Source organism: Echinops telfairi, unplaced genomic scaffold (assembly GCF_000313985.2).
Source record: "Echinops telfairi isolate 266 unplaced genomic scaffold, ASM31398v2 ScPeMD7_3533;HRSCAF=4204_1, whole genome shotgun sequence".
In the NCBI taxonomy this organism is placed as follows: Eukaryota; Metazoa; Chordata; class Mammalia; order Afrosoricida; family Tenrecidae; genus Echinops; species Echinops telfairi.
In genome coordinates, this window is record NW_022107432.1 from 11,341,451 (window position 1) to 11,363,400 (window position 21,950).

The window sequence follows — 21,950 nt, forward strand, 5'->3', positions numbered from 1 at the left end:
TAGAAAAATCCCACTAGAGTTGGCAGTTGAAATGGCTATTTCAACATTGACCTTGTGCACACCACAGGCCCCTCAAAACTCGACTGAAACAAATAGCAAAGGTTGAGCCCAGCCAGCCCAGTTTATTGTACCTGTTCTTCCTCCTCAGAAGAGAACACAAGTCTTTCCTCCTATGAGTTTGAACAAAAAGTCAACCTGGGGCAAAAGAACACCATCAAAAAATGCTATGTTCCCAGCTTTGAAGAAAGAGCTATGCCAATGTTATACTATTTAAAAAATACAGATTATACTTTATAAAGCCCCAGTCATTCTCTCACATGGATTATTTCATTTGTGAGTGCTGCTTTGCTGAAAGGCTTAGGGAATGCAATAGAAGACGCAAATTAATGCTAATTCTTGCTGGGGCTAGGTAAGTATACCTTGATAAATGCATTCACGGCTCACCTATTTTATTTAGAAATGCATTTTAAATAGATGAGGGCTATGGCCACAAGACTTTGGTAGACTCTAAAATGAAGCTTTTATTCCAAAGTGAATACAATGTTTTCAAGGTTTCTTTTAAAATTTCATTTTGTAAATATTCCATGAGTTTACTGATGTAGTTCATATATTCTAAAAAAATAAGTTTGTTATTATCTACTGTAAAACATTCCTACTGGATTTTAAGAATTTATATAACTGTTCTTTATTATATATTTTCATTTATTCTCTTTCTATCTAAAAGTAGCTTATGCTACTTTTTAATTCTACAGATTTTAGAAGAATATACACTGTGTTGCTTTTTTAGCTTGCTATTTCATTTTACCTCCCTTTGTATTGAGACAGGAGAAGCAATACCATATGTTAGCCCAGGCAACAATAAGTAAGATGAGTCTATACACTGTAGTAAGATAAGTGGCCCAGCATTCTATCTATTTATAAAACTATTCTGTTTTTGCTGGTGCGCTTCCTATTCTATAGTGCCATTACCTTCCTTTACTCCTGTGATCCACTTCTTCTTTAAGTTCTAGGGAAAAATATATTTCTGATTGCATGAAAACATTACCAAATAATTTTAAAAAGATGAGAAGCCATGAAAATTAACTTAAAAATGGCTTATTTCTTTAGCTTTTCACACTAAAATAGACTTGATAAGCCCACTCTCATGTAAGCATGTGAGCTACCTTGCAGTAATCTCACCTTTGGAAAATTGCAGCAAACTCATATAGGATTACTATATACCCTATGAGCAGAGAAGGGCCTCTCTAAATTGCTGCCCTTCCCCCAGCTACTGACTCCGCCTGGCAAGAAGTATGATCTCCACAAACATTTGTTAGAAGAACCTTACATAGTTTGCATGGTTTTTGTGGCTTTGAATGTCTCTAGTTTTGATTCATCATGAGGAATTCATAAGTTTTAAGTACGTGGTCTTAAAATTAACCAAAGTTATTCTCAAACTGAAAAGGAAAAATAATCAACATCTGAGGAAAGGAAAATACAGAGAGCATTAATGATTTTATGATTTGAGAGGTTATGTAAACTGTTCAAAGTCATTTCAGTGGGAAATGAGAAATCTGGAATTTGTCATTTAGCCCTGAGTTGGACTGGCTGTGCTAGTTGAGAATCTCACTGGGCACCTTTCAGGGGGCACACATGGAAATCAGAGAGAAATTCCCCCAGCCTTGCAGCAGTGAACGCATTACCCAATTTTAAGGATATAGGGGAAAAAGAAACTTTTCTTTACTTGTTGTAGACTTTGTATAAGGTTTCAAGAGCTATAAAAATATTAAACCCAATGCATGTTTAGTGTATGTTCTGTTTCCTAAGCAAATGCCAAATGGTGATAATGATCTAAAAAATGCTTGCAATATATTTATAAAATCAATGTTTTCTGCTAAATATTAAACCAATACCTATTAATTAGATCAGCATTCAGAAGCAAACAAACAAAAACTGTCCATATATTAGATGTTTTCAATTTAAATTGCTTCTCCCATCAATTGGAGCTACTTAATATTCTCTTGCATTGATCATATATTTTAAGCCTCACAGAGTTTTAGGCATCATAGGATTGGCTATTCCATGTACAACAAGGCAACGTTTAGATCAGAGAATATATGCTGTGGTACAAAGTAAAATATATTTTCAATATGTGATAAGGTAAACAAGGATTATATCATAAAAGTCCATCTAGGAAAATAAGTCACTATCTTATTTCCTTATTTACAATTAGTTTATTATTCATAACACATTTATAAAATTCATCAAAAGTCTTTTTGCAAAACATAAAAGTCCTACTGGCTAATTAATTTATTATGAGCCAATGAAGAAGAGGAGGCACTAACATTTTTTCCTACTGCTAATCCTCACTTTTTCTTATTGTTTTCCTAAGCCATTTAAGCTGAAGGTGAGAAAATAAAATTATAAGTCTTAAACGTGCTTGAACAAACAAAGTGAGCATGGCTGCAAATCAATCACTTCACATTTAATGTTTCTCTGTTTGAAAGACTTAGTGGACTTTGATTAGACATGTCACTAATATTGAAGAGCATTGCCTTTGATTCAATTTATTAATGAGTATACCATCTTAAAAAAAATGACAGCTCATAAAGTACATAAATGAGCATATCTTACACTAATATTAGAACTGTTCAACATTTATGAATGATATAAAAGTGAAAGTTTCTCCTTTTAATATTAAGTTTCTTTATATGATCTATAATTGTATGTCATGTTTCTAAGCAATTGATAAGACAGCCATATATCATATAAGCTTACCTTGAACGGGTCCATTTTGCATGATTTCTTTCATGATCTCAGTTTCCTGGAGGGAAAAATATCACTGAGCATTATCATTGCTGTCAGGATTTACTAAACTTTTGCTTGATGAACAATGCTAACATGTTTTGGGATTGTGCAATCCAAAGTGTTGTGCTCACTAGTAATTTATTATGAAATACACTTTGAAATATTCACATATAGAATGACAAAGTTAATAAAAACAAGATACAGCTATTTCATTAACTTTATCACTAAGTGCTACTTTTGAAATGGAGAAGAAATATCATAGCTTTCTATGGCCACAAAGTATAAATTCAGTTCAGCAAAAGCCATGCTTTAACAGTGAAAAATAATCTGGCTCCCATTCGTTTGACCACAAGAGTCACCCATTAAAAATTAATGGAAAATTTCCCAAACCTCATAGAAGCCCCAGTTCCCGTCTCATTGTTGTCAGGTTCCATCACTCTGGCTCCCACTCATAGCAACCTTATGTGCAACAAAATGAGATACTGCTCACTCCTGTGCCAGGCTCACAATGGTTACTTTGAGCCCATTTGGTAGCCACTGTGGTAAGCCATCTTATGGAGGGGTTTCCTCTTTTTAACTCTCTTTCAACTTTACTAAGCATGATTTTCCATGGAAAATACTTGAGACAAAGAAGTCTCACCATCTTCTATTCTGAGAGCACTCTAACAAGCTTCCTCTGAGATTTGTTTATTCTTCTGAATGTGTACAACATTCTAAGTTTCCTTCATCAAAACCATAATTCGAATGTATCAATTCTTCTTTGGGCTGGGCTTCCTTAATCATTGTCCAGTTTTTACACGTATCTGAAGTGATTGAAAATACCATAGCTTGGCTCACACGGGCCTCAGGCTCTTTAACACTTTACAGCGGTCTTGAGCATCAGGTTTTCCCAATGCAATGTGTTGTTTGATTTCTTGATTTCCTGAGTGGTGATTGTGTATCCAAGCAAAATGAAATCCTTGACAAATTAAATCATTTCTCCATTGATAAGGATATTGTCTAGTTGTGAGGATTTTGGTTCTCTTTATATTGAGTTATAATCTATACCAAAAGCTGTACTTGTTGACATTCATCAGCAAATGCTTCAAGTCCTCCTGGCTTTCACCCAGCGAGATTTTATCATCTGCATATTGCAGTTTACTGATAGCCTTCCTCCATTCCTACTGCTGTGCTCTTCCTCATTTACACCAGCTTCCAGGGTTCTTTGTCCAGCGTAGATTTCATAAATATGGTGAAAGGATACAACGCTGAAGCACACCTCTCATTATAAACCACGCAGAACCCCCGCGTCTGTTTGAATGACTGACTCTTGGTCTATCTATAGTCCTTACATGAGCACAATGAAGATTTCTGGAATTCCCTTTGTTTATAATGGGAGCCATGGGTTAGAATGACTCCCTCAGTTAAATGAGTTTGCCTAGTCAAAAAAACACAAGCAAACACTTTCTGGTGTTTCATCTGCTTTCAGCCAGGAACAACCTGATGTCAAGAATGGTATTTATCAATCCATGTCTTCTTCTGAATCCACCTTAAGTTTTTAGCAGCTCCCTGTTAATGTACTTCAGCAACCTTTTAAAAATTATCTTCAACTTTTTTCATCACTAGTTTTTTAGTGGTTTCTGTGTAAATCTTACAGTTCTATTGACTGGGTTTCCCACTATAGATACAGATAATATCCTATCACATTAATTCTGCTCATGCATCAAGCACTGCATGGTGAAGATTAGATTTGACCTGGGCCTGTATACTATAGGAGATTTTATCAGACAGAAATCAGAATGATATTTTGGTCGGAGGAATCATATGGCCAATCAGATCCACCCTGAAAGACACCGTAGTCCATATATCGTATCATTATGAGAGTAGAGAAGGTAGCAGAGGACATGGCTTTGCAAAAGTGAATCCGAACTAGCTCAGGATGACTGGGCTGTATTCTCTGGAATTGGAAGCCTCTAGAGGTTCAAATACTCTGCAAGTGATAAGGCATACTAAGACATGGCCACGATGAATTACATTTTGTGTAGGCTTTAACGTGACAAATTGCAATCCTTTATGGCTTGGTCCTCTTCAATTATTTTGGGGCTAAGGGCAACAACAACAACAACACACACACACACACACACACACACACACACACACACGACCACTGTCATCAAGTAAATGCTAACTCATGGCAACCTTTTAGGACAGGGCAGAACTGCCTCTGTGAGTTTCCAAGAATATAACTGATTACAGGAGTAGAAAGCCTGATCTCTCTTCTCCAAGCTGACTGGTAGTTTTGAACTGTTGACCTATCCATCAGTACTCCTTTGGAAAGGGGCAAAGGACAAGTAAAAAAAGTTATGACAAAATCATATAGCTATTACCCAAAAAAGTATTGGAAAGGGTTTGACTTCGCCTCCCTTAAAAAAAATTGTGGTAAGTATGTATGTAACGATACATCTTCCATGGCAACATTCTTCACAAATGCAATTTGGTGACATTAATTATATTCATCACATGATGCAAGCATTAGCACTATCTCTTTCAAAGCCTTGGTAGTGCGGTGAGTTACCAGCTGAGTGCTAACTGAAAGGTTAACAGTTTGGACCCCCCAGCTGCTCCCTGCGTGAAACATGTTCCCGTAAAGACTCAGACATTCAAGGGGCCTATCGGTCGGTCCTGTAGGTTGTTAGGAGGAAGAACTGACTCAGTGACAGTGTGTTTGCTTTTTAAGAGAAGTTCAGTGTGTCTTAAGCAGGGGATCTGCTTTCTGCTCCCACATCCTGTTCATCTCTTATTAGCAACAGGAACCTTAAGTCTGCATCGACCTGCCTATTAAACATTTTCCCTCTAGGTGGAACCATACAATGTTTGTCCTTTTAGGGATACTTTCACTCAGTGTAGCATTTTCAAGGTTTATCCATAGTGCAGTACGGATTAGGATTTCATTTTATGGTTGAATAAGATACCATTGTATTATACTAGTATGTATCAAATATTTTTAACCATTCATTTGTGATTGGCTTGTGAGATACCAAATCTGGAAGACTTTATGAATACTTTAATAAGAATACCAAATCATAATACCTGAAAACATAGCATTTTACTGTTAGAACATTATTAATTCTTCCCATTTAGACTTACATTCGAGGAGACTCTGTAGGGAGGAGAGCATTGGTAGATCCTGTTGGATTTCTCTATGCTGTTGGGACATGGCTTTGTGGCATGCCGCTTTCCCCGCCCGTCAGCTCTGCTGGCCATGGCACAGGCATGATGGTCTGCATTTTGATCTTTGAAAAGTGGATAACATGCATGGGACACTAGTCTATGGAGAATAAGCCAAGAAACAAAAGTAATATTTAGGAAAATGCCAGAATAGCATGTCTATATTCAATTTGACTGAGTTAAACATGCATCTATTAATCTGGCTGTTTACATGTGTGTCTTCGAAAATGTCAACAGACTCTGAAACAGCAGGTAAGTGACATTACCCTTCTACCTGCCTCCCTGTTATTGTTTCCTCATGATTTCAGACATCTGGCTTCAATCATTCTAACATTCTAATTATGCTCTTAATTCTATATGCTCTGGATGCTCTTAATTCTGTCTGTAATACAAGCAGTCCTTAGGTGGTAGACCATTCTAATTGCCCTTTAACATCATGCAAATTTGCCCTCACTTTGAAACAATTGAATCTATCCCCACCTAGGAAAATTCAACATCACCATCACCTTGAATTAATTCACATACTGCTTTTAAATCCTTGAAACCATTGGAGCCTTTTCTTGCACTAAAGCAAAAACAAACAAACACCCTGCCCTGCAGTCCATTTCGATGCATCACAAGCCTATGTTGACGTTCTGAGCCTGTAAGTCTTTACAGAAACATCATTTCATCATTCTCCCAGAAGCAGCTGGGGGGCTGGAAGCACTGAGGTTGTGCTTCATGGTCCCACACTTACCACATGGCACCACCAGGGTGCTGAAGCAAGGCGAAAGTTGGACCTTTTGCATGTATTTGACTCACTTGCAAACTCTTAATGACCAAGTTATGAATGAATCTTATTCTTGATCTAAGGACTGCCTGATAATCTTCTTTTTTTTTTTTTTTAGGTGAGAAAGGGCTGTCACTAATATTGGTAGTAATAATAATAGGGGGCCAAAAATACACTGCCAGAGTCAATTCTACCTCACAGTAGCTCGATATATGGTTTCCAGGACTGTAAATTTTTATGTGAGCAGACAGCATCATCTTTCTACCACAGAGAGGTTGGTGTTAATTGAACTCCTATGGTTGTGGTTGGCAGTTCACAGCTTAACCATATATGCCTTTATTCTATAACTATAATTATAATGCAGAAGAACCTAATTTGATTTGAAAAAGATCATGAATTTGATTATTCTCAAATGGGGTATTCTGAAAAGTTATGTAAAGTTTAGAATTAAGTATTAAATTTTTTAATTAGGTAATAGACAAATTTTCATAAGACTTCAATTATTGCATGCCTGTAATTTATAAAACTAATATAATATGTAAAGTTAACAAAGTAGAAATTTTCTTTGTATGTTATACAAAGGATATAAAAGTTATACGGTAAACTAATTTGATATTTTCTTTCTTGAGTTTTCTGAGTTTGCAATGAACATTTATTTTCTTCCTATTGGATTTCTATGATATCATCCCACAAATGTCTAGCCTTCCATCATTAGTGTTCAAAATATCACATATATTTATGAGATACTTTCTCTATTTGGGTGAGATACATTCTTATCAATGTGTTTTAATTTCTTCAACTTCCCCTTGAATTTACTTATGAATTGAAGTTCTTAGGGGTTGTTGCATATGTAATCATATTAACTTGTCTTGCTTATCTTTTAAATTGAATGTAGAAAAGGTGGACCTACATGTTACACATTATTTGGCTGCAAATGCAATGTAATTATATTAACTATAGAGACAGTAAGGGACATAAAATCTTGGAATAGATTGCTAAATATTCAAGACTTATCTGATCAAAAATTACTTAGAACAATTGTTTAAAGAACATTTCGCAGGTCAAATAATAGTATGCGAATCGGAGCAAAGTAGAGCTTTATGCAAGCAAGGCCATTGCAAAACCGCTAGGATTGCAGGCAGGGCTTTGACGCAATACGCATGGCAGACACCGGGCTGGCTGTGCTTACCGACTAATTTCTAGAGAACCATTTCACAGGGATATTACTTCATCTTTGATGTATATCTTAAGTATCTGAAAATGTTATATTATTAAGTATAAATAGGCTCATAATTAACTTTGGTTCCTGAATATTTCCATTGCTGTCAGGGGCTGTAAACTTGGAAAGAGGCTTTGATTTTGCAGGAAGTTGGTATGGAGTCATTAGAGAGACAGATGGCAGCTAGATCTCTCAGCAGAATCTATGATGTGCTGAAAAAAATAAGAAATTGTTCCCTAAGGTTATTAATTAAGCATAAGTAAGCTATTGCTTACTTTATATTTAGGACAATCCAACACTGAGAATTACTACTTTGGGAAGATATGTTTTGTCAAATACCAATGATAATTTATGTTTAAATACTTAGGGTTCTTTTATTTTTATGATAGTGTAAAACAAGCCAACAAAGTACCACTATACCAGAAAAGAATCAGCCCTATTTGCCCATTCAATTCACCACTATATGAAACATAAATGTTCAGAGAACTTCTGAGATTTAATGACGTACCTTGAGGGGATGACTTGTTGGGTCTGGGGGACACCAATGTCATTGGTATAACATAATTTACAAAAAAATTGTGTTCTACATTTTATCTTGGTGAGCAGTGAGTGGGGTCCTGAGCAGACATCTGCAGTGAAATATTGTTCTCTCCCCATAGAGAGGAAAGAATGATGAAATAGAAAGATACATGGCAGTAATTAGTCTAGTGGACTAATGGACCAGGCAAACATCAGTCTCCACAACCCTGAGCCCAGAAAGAGATGATGCCAGTTACTACTAACATTAAAAGGTCAGGAGACCAAGAAAATTTAAACTCATTGCCATTGACTCAAGTTTGCTGCAAAGCAACCCTAGAGGGCAAAGTAGAACTGACTCTTTGGGTGTCGGCGTCTATAAATCTGTAAGGGAGCAGAAAGCCTCATTTCTCTCTCTCAGAATGACTAGTGGATTCAAACGGCTGACCTTGTGGTTACCTGACCAAGGCATAATCTACTAACTACCAAGGCTCTTGGTCCTGGATAAAGTTGGAGAAAAAGGTGGAGCTGAACTCAAAAAAAAAAAAAAAAAGACCAGATATGTTTCTTGGAGAGAGACAAGTGGGGCATCCCAAGGCCATGGCCCTCACTTAGCCTTCAGGTCTGAGACCGAATGGACTTACTCCCATGGTAGAACAATGAACCATTTCCTTTGCAAAAGGCACGCAGGGGCAGAGGGTCAGGAAAGAAGGAGGCGTGGAAACAGCGAACACTGGGAGAGAGTGGGTTGAGCAATGGTACGTTGAGGGGACTGTAGTGGATGAGTTGAAATAAAATGCATGTACATTTGTTGAATGTAAAACTGACCATCTACTCTGTAAACCTGCAGCTACATAAAATTAAAAATCTTCATTTAAGTGTGAATGGGGAGGAGGAAAAGATAGAGAAAAGTATTGAGCTATGGTATGACACTCACTGTCTTGTGAAGCATATCTAGGGGACTCCGGCGCTGATAGATGCACAAAGAGCAGGTGAGCTGTGAGTATACATTACACTACATATTAGCTGCAGCTCTTCAGCGAAACAGGTCAGCTTAAAGGACGTTAGGTTTTACAGTTGACACTAAGAGTGGGTGGAATGGGTATCAAACTACATAAAAGTAAGCAACGAAACTTGCCTTCTTTTAATCAAATGTGATGGAGACAATTATTACTGATAAGTAAAGGCAATTGTAAGTTACTTCTCTATTTGAATATTCCACTTTGTAATGAAATTTTTACCTTGTATTATCAATTCCTCTACGTGGGTAACTTCAAGGTTCAGTAGAGATATCCGTAACATTGACTCCTCCCTTCACAGGGACTCTGTAGAGTCCGTTGATCAAAAGCAATAAGAAGAGAATATTTGAGTCTTAAAAAGTCAATTTTCTACTCTTAATTTTGCAAGGATTGTATTGTTTCCAATGGTTTCTAACCTCAGTCTATACCAAATATATAATTTATTTAACTAAATGTATTATATATCTATTTATATAGATGCAATATATATATACATATACCTGTTATTTTTTCTTATTCTAACCCTCAGCAGTATTCATAAGAATCCTAGAAACACAGGTTGAGCAGCTATTTACCCACGTTTTCTCAGGTACCACCAAGCCCTATCGATGCTGCCACTGTTGCATCCATGACGGTTCTTGGCACAGCAAGAGATCAAATTCTGAGGCGACAGGTTGGCAGTGTATAGACCGTTGGACTGAATCGCTATCCGATCAGCCGCCACACCTGATTAAAGGGGAATATTAATTAGTCAAATGATAATGAGTTTATTTTTTAAATAGATAATAGAATGTACTAAGCTAATCTTTAAAACTTCACATGAAACTTGGTAATTAAAGTATCAATATTTATTAACCAGTTCAAGTGTATCGTAATTCTAGTCAAAATGTCTGTCCAATGGTAGGTGCTGTTCCATTGTTTACCAACTCCAAAGTCTTTTCGATTTCATTCCTCCCCTTATGCTAGGCAAGCTTCTGAATTATTGGTAAAGAATTCATACAAGTGTTGAAATTCCTTGAGTGCAGGTCCATATCTTAGTTATATTTGTATTCCCCACAACTAGAACAGTGACTTGTATATTTCCATTGGTAAGTTTATTTTATGAAATAAATATTTAAAAAAGGAAAAATCAGTAATACCAATCATTAGTATTAACAGGTAAGTTATCTGTAGTAATTTGATATGCTGGAGTAAACTGAACCCTTAGACTTTTATTTGTTTTTTAGTTTAACTACTTAGGAGAAGATATTTAACTCAAAAGCAATTAATGAAAACTTTCATCTATAATATCTAAAATTAAATATAATATTTATGATTGAAAACCATGGTCTTTATCTTTATTTCAGTAGACATAATCGTTGCATGTATGTACACACATATATGTACATATATATTTGAACCTTCTATTCTGCTTTTTAAATTATATCCTATCATTGTTTTTGTTAATCTTTCAATTCCTCTACTCAATATATTTATTGAGGTCCTATTAGCTGACAGGAGCTGTACTAAGCACAAACAATTACAACATTGAACAAGACAGACATAGTTCTGTCCTCATAGAATAAAAGACATCCTTCTATCATCATGGAATAGTAGGAAACATAATCAAAAAGCAATTAGAAAATTACACATGCTGTCACTCTGATCATGCTACCAAGATAAACTGATGTGATAAAATCTTGCGAAAGTGCCATTCAGTATCAATCATGTTTGTCAGTTATCTGATACAGTCTTGGCCTTGATGTTTAATCTCCTATTGATTTTTAACTGAAGACAACAAAGTTATATGTTCTTTCCATCTATCCAATATTCTTAATGGAAGTTATAGTGTAGTTCATCAAGATTACAAATAAGAAGAAAATGTTTTGCAATTGATTGTGGTAATGATTGTACAACTCTTCTGGATATAATTGAACTATTGGATTGTGTGATATGTGGAAGAACCGCCAATATAATTGTTAAAAATATTACAAGTGTATTGGACCTCTCGCAAGATACCATTTATAGGATTTTTCTAAAATAAGTTATTTATAAATGTAGTTCTTTCTGGCTAGGCATGGTTTTTATGTAAGTACATCATATGCACAATTGTTTAGTGCAGTTGCTGGCATATTTTAGATGCTCAACATGTCTTAAATGTATAACCTCCCATTTCCTTTTCAATTCCCATCTATTATTATACTACGATGTATTTCATAGCAACAAATGACGGGCGTTATACTACTATCTGTTCTAGTTTCATGAAAATAATTTCCTATTTCAGAAAAGAAAATAGATACCCTTTGATGCTTTGGATTTCAGTACAAGGACTCGGAATCAAATAAAAATTTAAACGCTAGAGTAACTGTTCTTTGTTTCCCAAAACATGGGGAAAACTATAGTCAAGAGGACAACGACATGTCCGATTCTCTGCTTCCGGCTTCGGTTCAGGCCCTCACCCGTGTTGTGTCCTTGTACAGCTAGAAGCTCGGGGAACGTGACCCTTCAAGGCCCTGGCAGCTCCGTTATTCTGTATATTTCAACTAGAGGATGACTGCTTTAAATGTTCAACGTTGATATTGTACTTCTAATACATGCGGCTTGTGGAAGGTTTAGCACGAGGGTATCTGAAATATTTAGACTCAAAGAATGGCGCATCTCAACCAAATGCTTCCCTCACTGCTTGAAAACATTTAATAGAGTTTACCTCAGAGAAATATTTTCTCTGCTCATTTTATCCTAGCTCCAAAATTTTTTGGTGATTTACAGCATTCTGTCATTCCAAACACGTTCATCTCTTCAGTTTTTGACATTTAACTTCTGTTTTATTTGATTGCATAACATGTAGATAGATGGATAGACTTATTTACTTTTCATTTAAAGTAAGATCACCCCCATTTGATAGAGTATTACTTGTAGTATGATTTATTTTAAATCCCTACTTGATTTTAAATTAGCTTAGCTTGAAAAAATCTACACAGAGCAAAGAATGTAAGGATTAGGTAGGGTGTTTATGTGTATGAAAGACTGCAAATACGGTTATTGATGCCAAGGTCACACTTCTTATTATCTGGTCTTCGTTCTCAAAGGAACAGAACCTTGTGGTGGTTTTCTTTGTTGGCTCTTTGACTGTTGGATTGAAACCCGGAGCCTGAATGGATATATGGACCAATTTTAAGAAGAGGAGGGAAATGAACTTTTCCCTAAATGACTGTGTGCTAATATTTACATTTCTATTCTTAGAAAAACTTTCTAAAGACTTCACCAGACTTTAGAGTGAAAGGGATACTTTATAAGAACATGTGTAAAAGGTCATTACTTGCAGTGGAAAATGCCCAGGATGCGGCACAGTTTTTTTGGTCCAGGGGACCGTGAATCCATCCAGGCCACTTGTAAGAAGCAACAAAAAACTCCGGCACGTCAGTAGCTGCAGGCAAAGGAGCCTAAGAGACAAGAGAGGCAAAGGAGCACACTTTCTCACATGAATCCAAATAACCTTTATAAAATAACACCATGGGCTTCTAAATGCTTGTTTTGTTTTATACATTCAAGATTTCTGAATGACATCACTCCAAAGTATTAGCTATGCATGATTTTAATTTTGTTTTCTATATGTGCTGAACATGACAATTGTGGGTAATTATACCAGTTCAAAGACTTAAAGGACACAAAATTCTTTCTCTGGCTTACCACACAAGGCAAAAAATCTCAGTCAATATTTCTGTCATCCTGACTCAAAGTTTTAGTCGCCTGTGTGAATGGCCACAAGATGTTATTGAAAAGTACCCTCAGGAAGAGCATTTGCTTGTCTGCCCCTCTTGTCCTGGAGAACGTGTGATGCTGAGCTAAAATTAATACGGAAAGGGCGTAATAGTGGAAGCTATGTATTCACACACTTGGATCTCCATGGCCCATGCATTTTACACCAACTATTGGGAAACAAATTGGGGTGGTTTGGTTGGTATTTATAAAATCTTCAAAGATGAAAATGAAAAACTTCAGGAAGCATGGAGTTATCCAACAATGTGATATTATCTTTAAGCCCTAATTGAGTACATTTCAACAGATCTTCCAAAGAAAGCAAACTAAATGCAACATCACGAAAAGAAAATGTCAAACATAATACCCTGGTTTTTCCTAAACTTTCTAAAGAGTATTGAATTGAATTCCCATGGGTGATCTGGACTTCTGATTATCTATATAAGGATGTGCTTATTAACTTTTCATCACTTACACATATGCTTCTGTCAATTGCTCATGCTTGAAGGCTTTCTCTCATACACACACACACACATCATTTTTGCAAATTCATTAGTGGTTGAAAAATGTTCTAATACTCAACATTTCCCCTTGATCTTCTCATGAAGCCTACATGATATAATTAGGATGTGTATTATTAACTCTATTCTTTGAATGAGGAGATTTTCTTCTAAAAGTTAAATAACATGTCAAGGCCTCTTAATTAAATAAGAAATACTCTTGGAACTAGATCAAGATTCTAAAATTCTTAAAATCAGATTTTATTTCTATCATTTTTCTATTTTAACAGAAATACATAGATACTCAGTACCACAAGTGAAATATGTTTTAAAACTAAAATTGTATCTGCTTAAATGTGTTCATGACTGCATTGAACAAGTCAGGGTACTGATCCAATATCTTGCTTAATTCTGTTTTGATTTCCGACAAATACACAATCACTTCAAGACTGAAGCAAGGAAAATTTGAAATTTATAAATCTATCTAAAACATATATCTTTCCAAAGTAATATATGAATTTTGAGTTCTGTCTTGATTTAAAGTATTAAATTCTGAAGTCCAAAGTGAAATGATTTTACATTCTGATACCATTAGATGGACCACGTTAGAAAAAACCTTGCAGTAGGAATACAATAAACTTGCTGTTCTGGGTAGATAGTTTCAGAGTTATAGATTCACTATTGTAAAAAGGAATCTTTTTTTTCCAGTATAATATTAAGCATTTATAATTCTAAATTGCCTCAGGGTTCTATAAAAATATACAGGTCTCAGTTGTTATTTTATTACTGTGTAATTCTAATTTAATAATACATCTGGAACAACTGTACTCTTAAAACAGCAAAGATATAACTTATTGCACACACACTTCATTAGGGTTATTTAATAGAGTTATTTAGGATTTGACTTCTACATACCATGTCTACCAAATTGCTTTGTACTTCAGAAGTACTCAATGAACATCCAATAAGAGATACATACCTATCTAGTAGATTTGAACTCTTAGAAATATCCTTTCTTTTCCTCTTAGGAATATTAAGTCAGTTTATAATACCAGCATGCTTTTCTTACTTTTAAGATTTAGTTTTTAAAAAGGAAAACTACACATGGCTAATCCTTCTCAATAGCACTAAAGAGAAAACATTTTTAAAAATACCATTTTTATTAAAAAAATAATTTTCCAATTCTACTAAGCCAGAAGCTCAATTCATGAAGCTCATTTTTCAAAATAATAAAAAAATCTTAATATTGCTTTTCCTGAAAATGGACCCATAGTATTTGAAGTGCAAGAGTCACACAATTTCTTACAATTCTCTTTGCCTCATGATTCAGGATAATCTGACCTAATGAATACAGACCAAATCTTATATGCTATTTTTTCCCACAATTAGTACATTTTTCTATAAAGTAAGAATATTTTCAAGAGCTTATAATTAAAGGCATGTCCTGGTCACACTACCAGGTAAGCACTGGGCTGCTAACTACAAAATCAGTGGTTCCAATCTACCAGCTCTCCCTCGGGAGAAAGAAGAGGCACCCTCTCACATCAAGTCATGTGAAATCTAAAAAATGCTACCTAGGGCCATTATCAATTGCAATTGGTTCAATTTGGTGTTTTCAAACAGCAAAATTGATCACAGAAATCTAGTTTCAGAGAATGATGACATTTTTGTCAAATGATGTTTAATGTAGTAAGAATTATTCAAGGGTGACAAAATATTCAAATTGATAGTGCCTTCAATGATATAGAAATGTACTTTTCCAGGACAGGTACACTACTCCATGTCCATAAAAGCCACTCTAAAGAAATAAAATTAGATATTTCTTTGGAAAATCTGCTGCAAAAGAATTCTCTTGAAGTTGAAAATCAGAGCGGTCACTTTGATAACTAAGGTGTGGCTGGTCCCACTCACGGCCTTTTTAATAACCTCATCTGCAGGGGAGAGCTGGACGGCACAAAAGGAAGATGGAAAATTTGAAACTTCAATCTGTGGTGTTGTCAGGGAATATTCACTCTATCCTGGACGACCAGAAAAATAAATGAGTCATAGAAGATATATGGTTCTTCAGAAGTAAGAATCTCAAGTCTTTAGGGCTTTTCTTTTGGACCCTCCCCAAGAACGAACAACATCTAGAACAGGATATCATGTTAGGTACAGGAAAGGGCCCTTATAAACAAGAGAAATCTTCCTGGGGATGGATTGACACCATAGCCACAACAGTGGTGTGCTTGGATACCCAGCATACCAAGGCTCATGATGATGACCTGGGACCGTGCCTGTTCTTTTATACATAAGGTCACCAAGAGTGCGAGTTGACACAACAGCAGCAACAGCCTATTCAATGGGGAACTTCAACTGTTTTCATTATAAGTTTTTAAAATTTGAGCTACAATCTAGTATTTCAAAATAAATGATAATTAAATCTGATGTTCAATGTGAAGTCTTGCTGCTTTAAAATTTTGATTTCGAAAGTAGAGAGTAAAGATCATTGGAAACAATAAAAGAATGAAATATAACGAGGGACACTGGTGATCTTTTACAATTTGTACATGATGTTTTATAATTTTATTGGGATATAATTCACATATCATACCATTTAATAGTTCAGCCATACTAACAAGGGTTGTGCAATTATCACCATAATTTCAGAACATTTTTTTCTCTCTCATATTCACTGTGTTAGCTCCTCATTTCTCCCCAATCTCCCCTGCAATGCCTCTAGATAATTATTAACATAGTTTCCATCTCTATAGATTTACCTATCCTGGATTTCATATATGGAAAATGAGAAAATACACACACATATAGAGACAACAACGATGAAACAAAACAAAGAACAAACTCTATTGAAATGAATGCAGAAAGTATTAAAACCTGAAACAACTTTAAATGGGTTCAAAGGGAGATCAAATGATTGAGTAGGACCAGGTTTAAAAAAAACCTAATTATTGTTAGGTTAGGGCTACAATTAAGTGCAAGCCCTAAATCCATTCTTATTGCAATGTTTCATTTATGTCTCCAATTTACTTTAGAGACATTATTTTATAATACAGAACTTTATAAATCATCCCCAAGTGGCATAAGGTAATTCTATTAATAGTATGATTAATTTAGCCGATAGTAATGCTCTCTGTCTGACAGCAAGGTGATTCAGATCCCTGGCCTATGGTCAGAGGGGATCCACCTGAGACTTAATCCATATGTAGACCCTGCACATGGATTTTGAGCTTCCACTGTCATGCACAGTCTTCTGTAAACAGGTGTGCAATATTTAAGTCTGATATGTTCTCCTTCGAAGTTAGATTTTATTACATATAATCTTTGGATCATACAGGTTGGTGCTCTTTTTACATGGGGACTTAATTGACACCTCACTTAGATGACTGTTTAAATATGTCTTTAAGGCCCCATATAATATTCTTTCTGATAGCCGGGAACCATCTGGTTTCTTCACCACACTTTGTTATAGCACCATATCTTCAGTGATCTCTTCATGAGAACGAGTACTGAGTAGGGCTATGTCATAAGAAGTGATTGTTCCTACGTTAAAGTTATGTTTAAGTGCAAGCTCCAAATCCATTCATATGTCTATGGTTTATTTATGTCTCCAGTGTACTTTAGAGACATTATTTTATAATAGAGAACATTGTATATCATCCCCATGGGGCATAAGGTAATTCTAGTAATATTATAATTAATTTAGCCAATGATATAGAGTTGAAAACATTGTTGGGAGAAAGAAATTATGTTTGTATAGTCTGGCTTTTTTTACACTGAAATATATGAATTGTTGATTTGTTCAGATTAAAAGCTTAAGTAACTGGACACTAGTTACATGAATAATGGGTGTTGGGGATAGGGCAAAACCTTCAAGAGCACTCATCACAAAGATAGAACTATACTTGGAAGACTAATACATGTCATTAAAAAAAAAAAGCAAGCATCAAACTAGAACATATGTGGTAGTCTCAGGCCTCCATTCATAGGGTACCCTTAAAGCAAGAGATCCAATGTGAAGTGCAATGACTACCAATCTCATAACCTTGGGAATAACCGTTGTCTATGTCTCACACTGGGGTGTCAGCTGTAAGCCCCACGGCATATCTTGGTTCCTTAAATCTACTATAGGTGAGTATAAGATATAGCACAGTGCCCAATCCATGGGCTCTTGTTTTACTATTTTGATAAAGTCTTTTGATGCTCCTCGGTGTTTTATTTTTAATAAGGCTCATTCATCTATTTTGTCTCCTATTGTGTGGCTTCCTTTTCTATATTGTTACCCTGTGTTTGCTTTGCATCAAGATCCTTAAGTGTGTTCCAATTGTCCCACTGATGATCTTTAACGCTCTGAGACTTACATTTTGAACTCTAATCCATCTGGAGTTTGTTTTGATGTATGCATCCTATTTCATTCTTATGCAAATGTAGCTCCATTTTTTCCCAACATCAATTTTTGGAAAGGGTCTCCATTTTCCCATTAACGTTTTTTTGGTCCTGTGTCGGAAATCTGTTGTCTATTCGTAGATGCTCTGATTTCTGTGTTTTCTATTGGAGAATCCTTGGGGTTTTTCGATATGAAATTATATCATCTGCAAGTAGTAACAGTTTCACTTCGTCTTTGCCTAATTGTAGTCCCGTGTTTTCTTTCTGTTGCCTAATTGTTCAGACTTCTAACACGACATTGAATAAGAGTGCGAATAGGGTACATCCTTGCTAATCACCATTCTTAGGGGAAATGTTTTCCTGTTGAATATTATGCTGTCTGCTGGATTTTCTATCTTGCCTTTATTGTGTTGAGTAATCTCCCTTATATTCCTATATTGTTGAGTGTTTTTATCAGAAGTGGGTAGTGGATATTATCAAATGATTTTTCTGTACCAATCGATATGATCATGTGGTTTGTATTCTTTATCTTGTTTATGAGGTGCATTGCAATGATTGTTTTGCAAATGTTCAACCATCCTTGAATCCCTGGTATGTATCTCACTTTGTCATGATGAATTTTTTGGGGTAGGTTGTTGGATGCTATTGACCAAGATTTTGCTGAGAATTTTTGCATCTCTATTCATGAGAGACATAGGTCTGCAGTTCTCTATCCTTGTGGGGTCTTTGCACAGTTTGGGCATCAGCCTAATGCTCACTTCATGGAATGAGTTTGGGAGTTTGCTGTCCTGTTCTATATTCTGGAATAGTCTGTGTAGAAGAACGTGACAGCTTTTCACTGACTACTTGGTGGAATTACACTAGCCATCTGGTCCTGAGCTTTTCTTGTTTGGAGGTTTCTTGATGACCTCCCATATTTCTTCTTTTGCTGTGTCTGTTCAGGTTTTCTAAACCCATCTGCATTCATTTGGGTAGATAGTATATTTCTAGGTATTTGCCCATATCTTCTAGATTTTCAAAATTGTTGGAGTATAGTCTGTTGAGCAGTATGCAATTCTTTTTATTTCATTTGAATCTGCTACGATGTCATCCTTTTCATTTGTAAAACTTTCTGCATTTAATTGCATCAAAATCTTTAAAGTGTTGGAAACATAATCACAGAGCAATTAAAGAAAGTGATCAATTTTCTCAAGAACAGAGTAAACTGTGTATGAATCCATATCCACACAATAGCAACTACATGAATAACTCCTTCAACCTTCACTTGCACTTTGTCTAATTTAAATATGTGTGATCTGAGAATAAAAATGTGTCATTGTGGTATGACCATCACTAACCAAGGCCAGCGGCCATGGAAACCAATAAATGTATTCTAAACAATCTGATGTCGGAGAGGAAAGTGAAATTTTTCTGATTCCAGATGAATTACTTCAAGGAACCTCTTGAAGTAGGTGGACTAGAACTAAGCCAGTTAACTGGTTGCCACTCAAATTCTTGATTGACTATATGACCTTGGAAATAAGGACTCTGGACATGGAGCAGCAAGAAGGAAGAAACCAGGCTATGCAACACCTGAAAGCACAGTTTCAGTCTGAGACAACGCACCTTCAGATTTGTTGGTTAGGGAGCAATATTTTTCTTATGCACTCTCTTGTCATTTTTCAGTTTCTTTCAGTCTCAAGGGAGTCTAATTGTAAGTAACATAACCCATATAACTGATATCAAGGTTGCTAAGTAGTACCATACTCCACTGAATCCAGGACATTATTACATGTAAAAAGCATCCCAATTCAAGAGGTGTTTAAAAATAAAGGAAATGTGCATCTGTGATTGATCAACTATGCTATTTTAAAAAATTCATTTCAGACAATACTAATTCTGAGGAATTTTAACAGGTAATTATAAAAGGATGATTGATTCATCAAGTAGTTTGGGTAAACACTAGATTTGAAAGTTAAGTAGATTATTGATCTTAACGATAATATTTCTAGAAACATATGTTTTGAGATTCTTAGTGAAAATAATATTCATATATTTAAAAAAATTATTGTTGGCCCACTAAGAGCATTTTATGTTATTTTGTTGCATTTATTTTCAAAGTGAAACAGATCCAAGGACTAGTGTTTGGGGGAGTATATGTTGGGAAGGACCATATAATGGAGTAGACATATACATATTTGGGGAGTCCTGAAAGTAGTAAGCTAAATCATTTCAATAGTTTTTAACAATCCAAAGTAATTTTTTCAGAGAGAGAGGGAAAATTATTTTGCAAATTTCTTTTTGAAGATTTGCCCTGTGGTGATCAATTCCATCCCACTGTGTTGTTCAAGTCATGTTTAATTATATCATCTTGTCATGTATCAGACTATGACAGGTGCAGAAAACTGAAAATGAAAACTTGGAATCTGATTTAAGAGATCAGATGTGCGTTCCACCACAAGTAGAGCTGACTAAAGAGGGAGGCCTGCATGAATGGTTCCTATAGTTTCTGAAGCGCTTGACACTCCCAACTGAGAAGCGGAAAAGAACACAGGGAAACGAGGATAAAACAAATGCTTTAAGGTCCCTTTGATTCTAAAATCCTTAATTAAAGACATTAAGAACAACTGACATCTTATTCTGGCCCTGGATTTTGAGTTAGGTCAAGTAAAAGATTGTGAGATCAGCTAAAGGTTCCCTGGTGGTGTTGGGTTTACACAAGCGGTTCGGTAATTCAAGGTAAGCAGATCAAAAACCGTCCCTGTTGCTCAAGACAAAGACAGGCCTTTCTACTCCCTTAAAGAGTTACAGTTTCAGGAACTCAGAGGGGAAATTCTACCCTTCATATAGGATAGCTATGAGTCGGCATTGGCTCAACGGCAGTGAGTTTGGTAAAATGGTTTTGAGGAACTATATTTAAACACAACCCCCACCAGGACACCTGGTTCGGCCCTGCATCCTGGACCACAATCAACAACTCACTGGAATTTGGAAGCCTTGTGTCACTTGCCCTATCAATTGTATGATACAATTTTAGTTCTTCCTGTTTAATAGTACATGGAAATGAAATATTTAGTTATAAGCTTATTTATCTAAGCATTGAAGAGGAGAGAAATAAATACAAGACTTCAAAAAATTCATAGAAAAATGAAATGAAAAGATATTGATACTTTTCACACACTCTTTGATGCTTCCTCTTAAAACAAAGCAGTTGGCCAGTTGCTATGTTATCCAGACAATTCAGATGATTTGATAAAAATGTTCATTTCTCACCTCAGTGAATGAGCTGCTAACCCGAGGTCAGCAGTTCAAAATCACTAGTCTCTCCAAGAGAGATTGAGAAGGCTGTCTGCTCCAGTCAAGATTTACCCCCTTAGAAGCCCTAGATAGGCTCACTATGAGTTAGAATTAACCCATTGACTTTGGGTAGTGGGGCTTTAAAAGTTATTATATACAACATGGAATATCATTTTATGTTAGCTTCTAATAAACAGCTTAAAATGTGACATGATTGTTCTTGGCTATCAAAGTCAAGTTAAACAAATTAAATCTATATATTAGATCATCAAGAAGAGATATAATAATTTAGTATTAACTTAAATAAAATATTCAAAACATATAAATCAGATAATATATGGTAGATATATAGAAGTTAAATGTTATGTTAGTCTTAATATTTTAATAGCTTCTGAATAGTTCTACTTTGGAGTTGTGGTTATCTATAGTAAGTAATTTCTTATTCTTTTATTTAGTAACTTTTTATTCTCCCTGGTAACTTTATTATTCAACAACAACAAATATTGGATGATCCAAGTATGAAATTAACCCTTAAC

At 35.5% G+C, this 21,950-nt stretch overlaps 1 protein-coding gene across 2 annotated transcripts in view; it reads right to left on the reverse strand.

The window, feature by feature from the left end:
* TINAG (tubulointerstitial nephritis antigen) overlaps positions 1-21,950 on the reverse strand; it is a 79,696-nt gene that overhangs the window by 32,566 nt on the left and 25,180 nt on the right. For both annotated transcript variants that reach the window (XM_045294880.1, XM_004696348.2), the window contains exons 5-8: positions 12,816-12,939; positions 10,093-10,243; positions 5,914-6,094; positions 2,758-2,803 (exon numbers count right to left, since the gene is read on the reverse strand). In XM_045294880.1, coding sequence (XP_045150815.1) covers positions 2,758-2,803; positions 5,914-6,094; positions 10,093-10,243; positions 12,816-12,939 — 502 coding nt within the window. The remainder of the gene's footprint in view (positions 1-2,757; positions 2,804-5,913; positions 6,095-10,092; positions 10,244-12,815; positions 12,940-21,950) is intronic.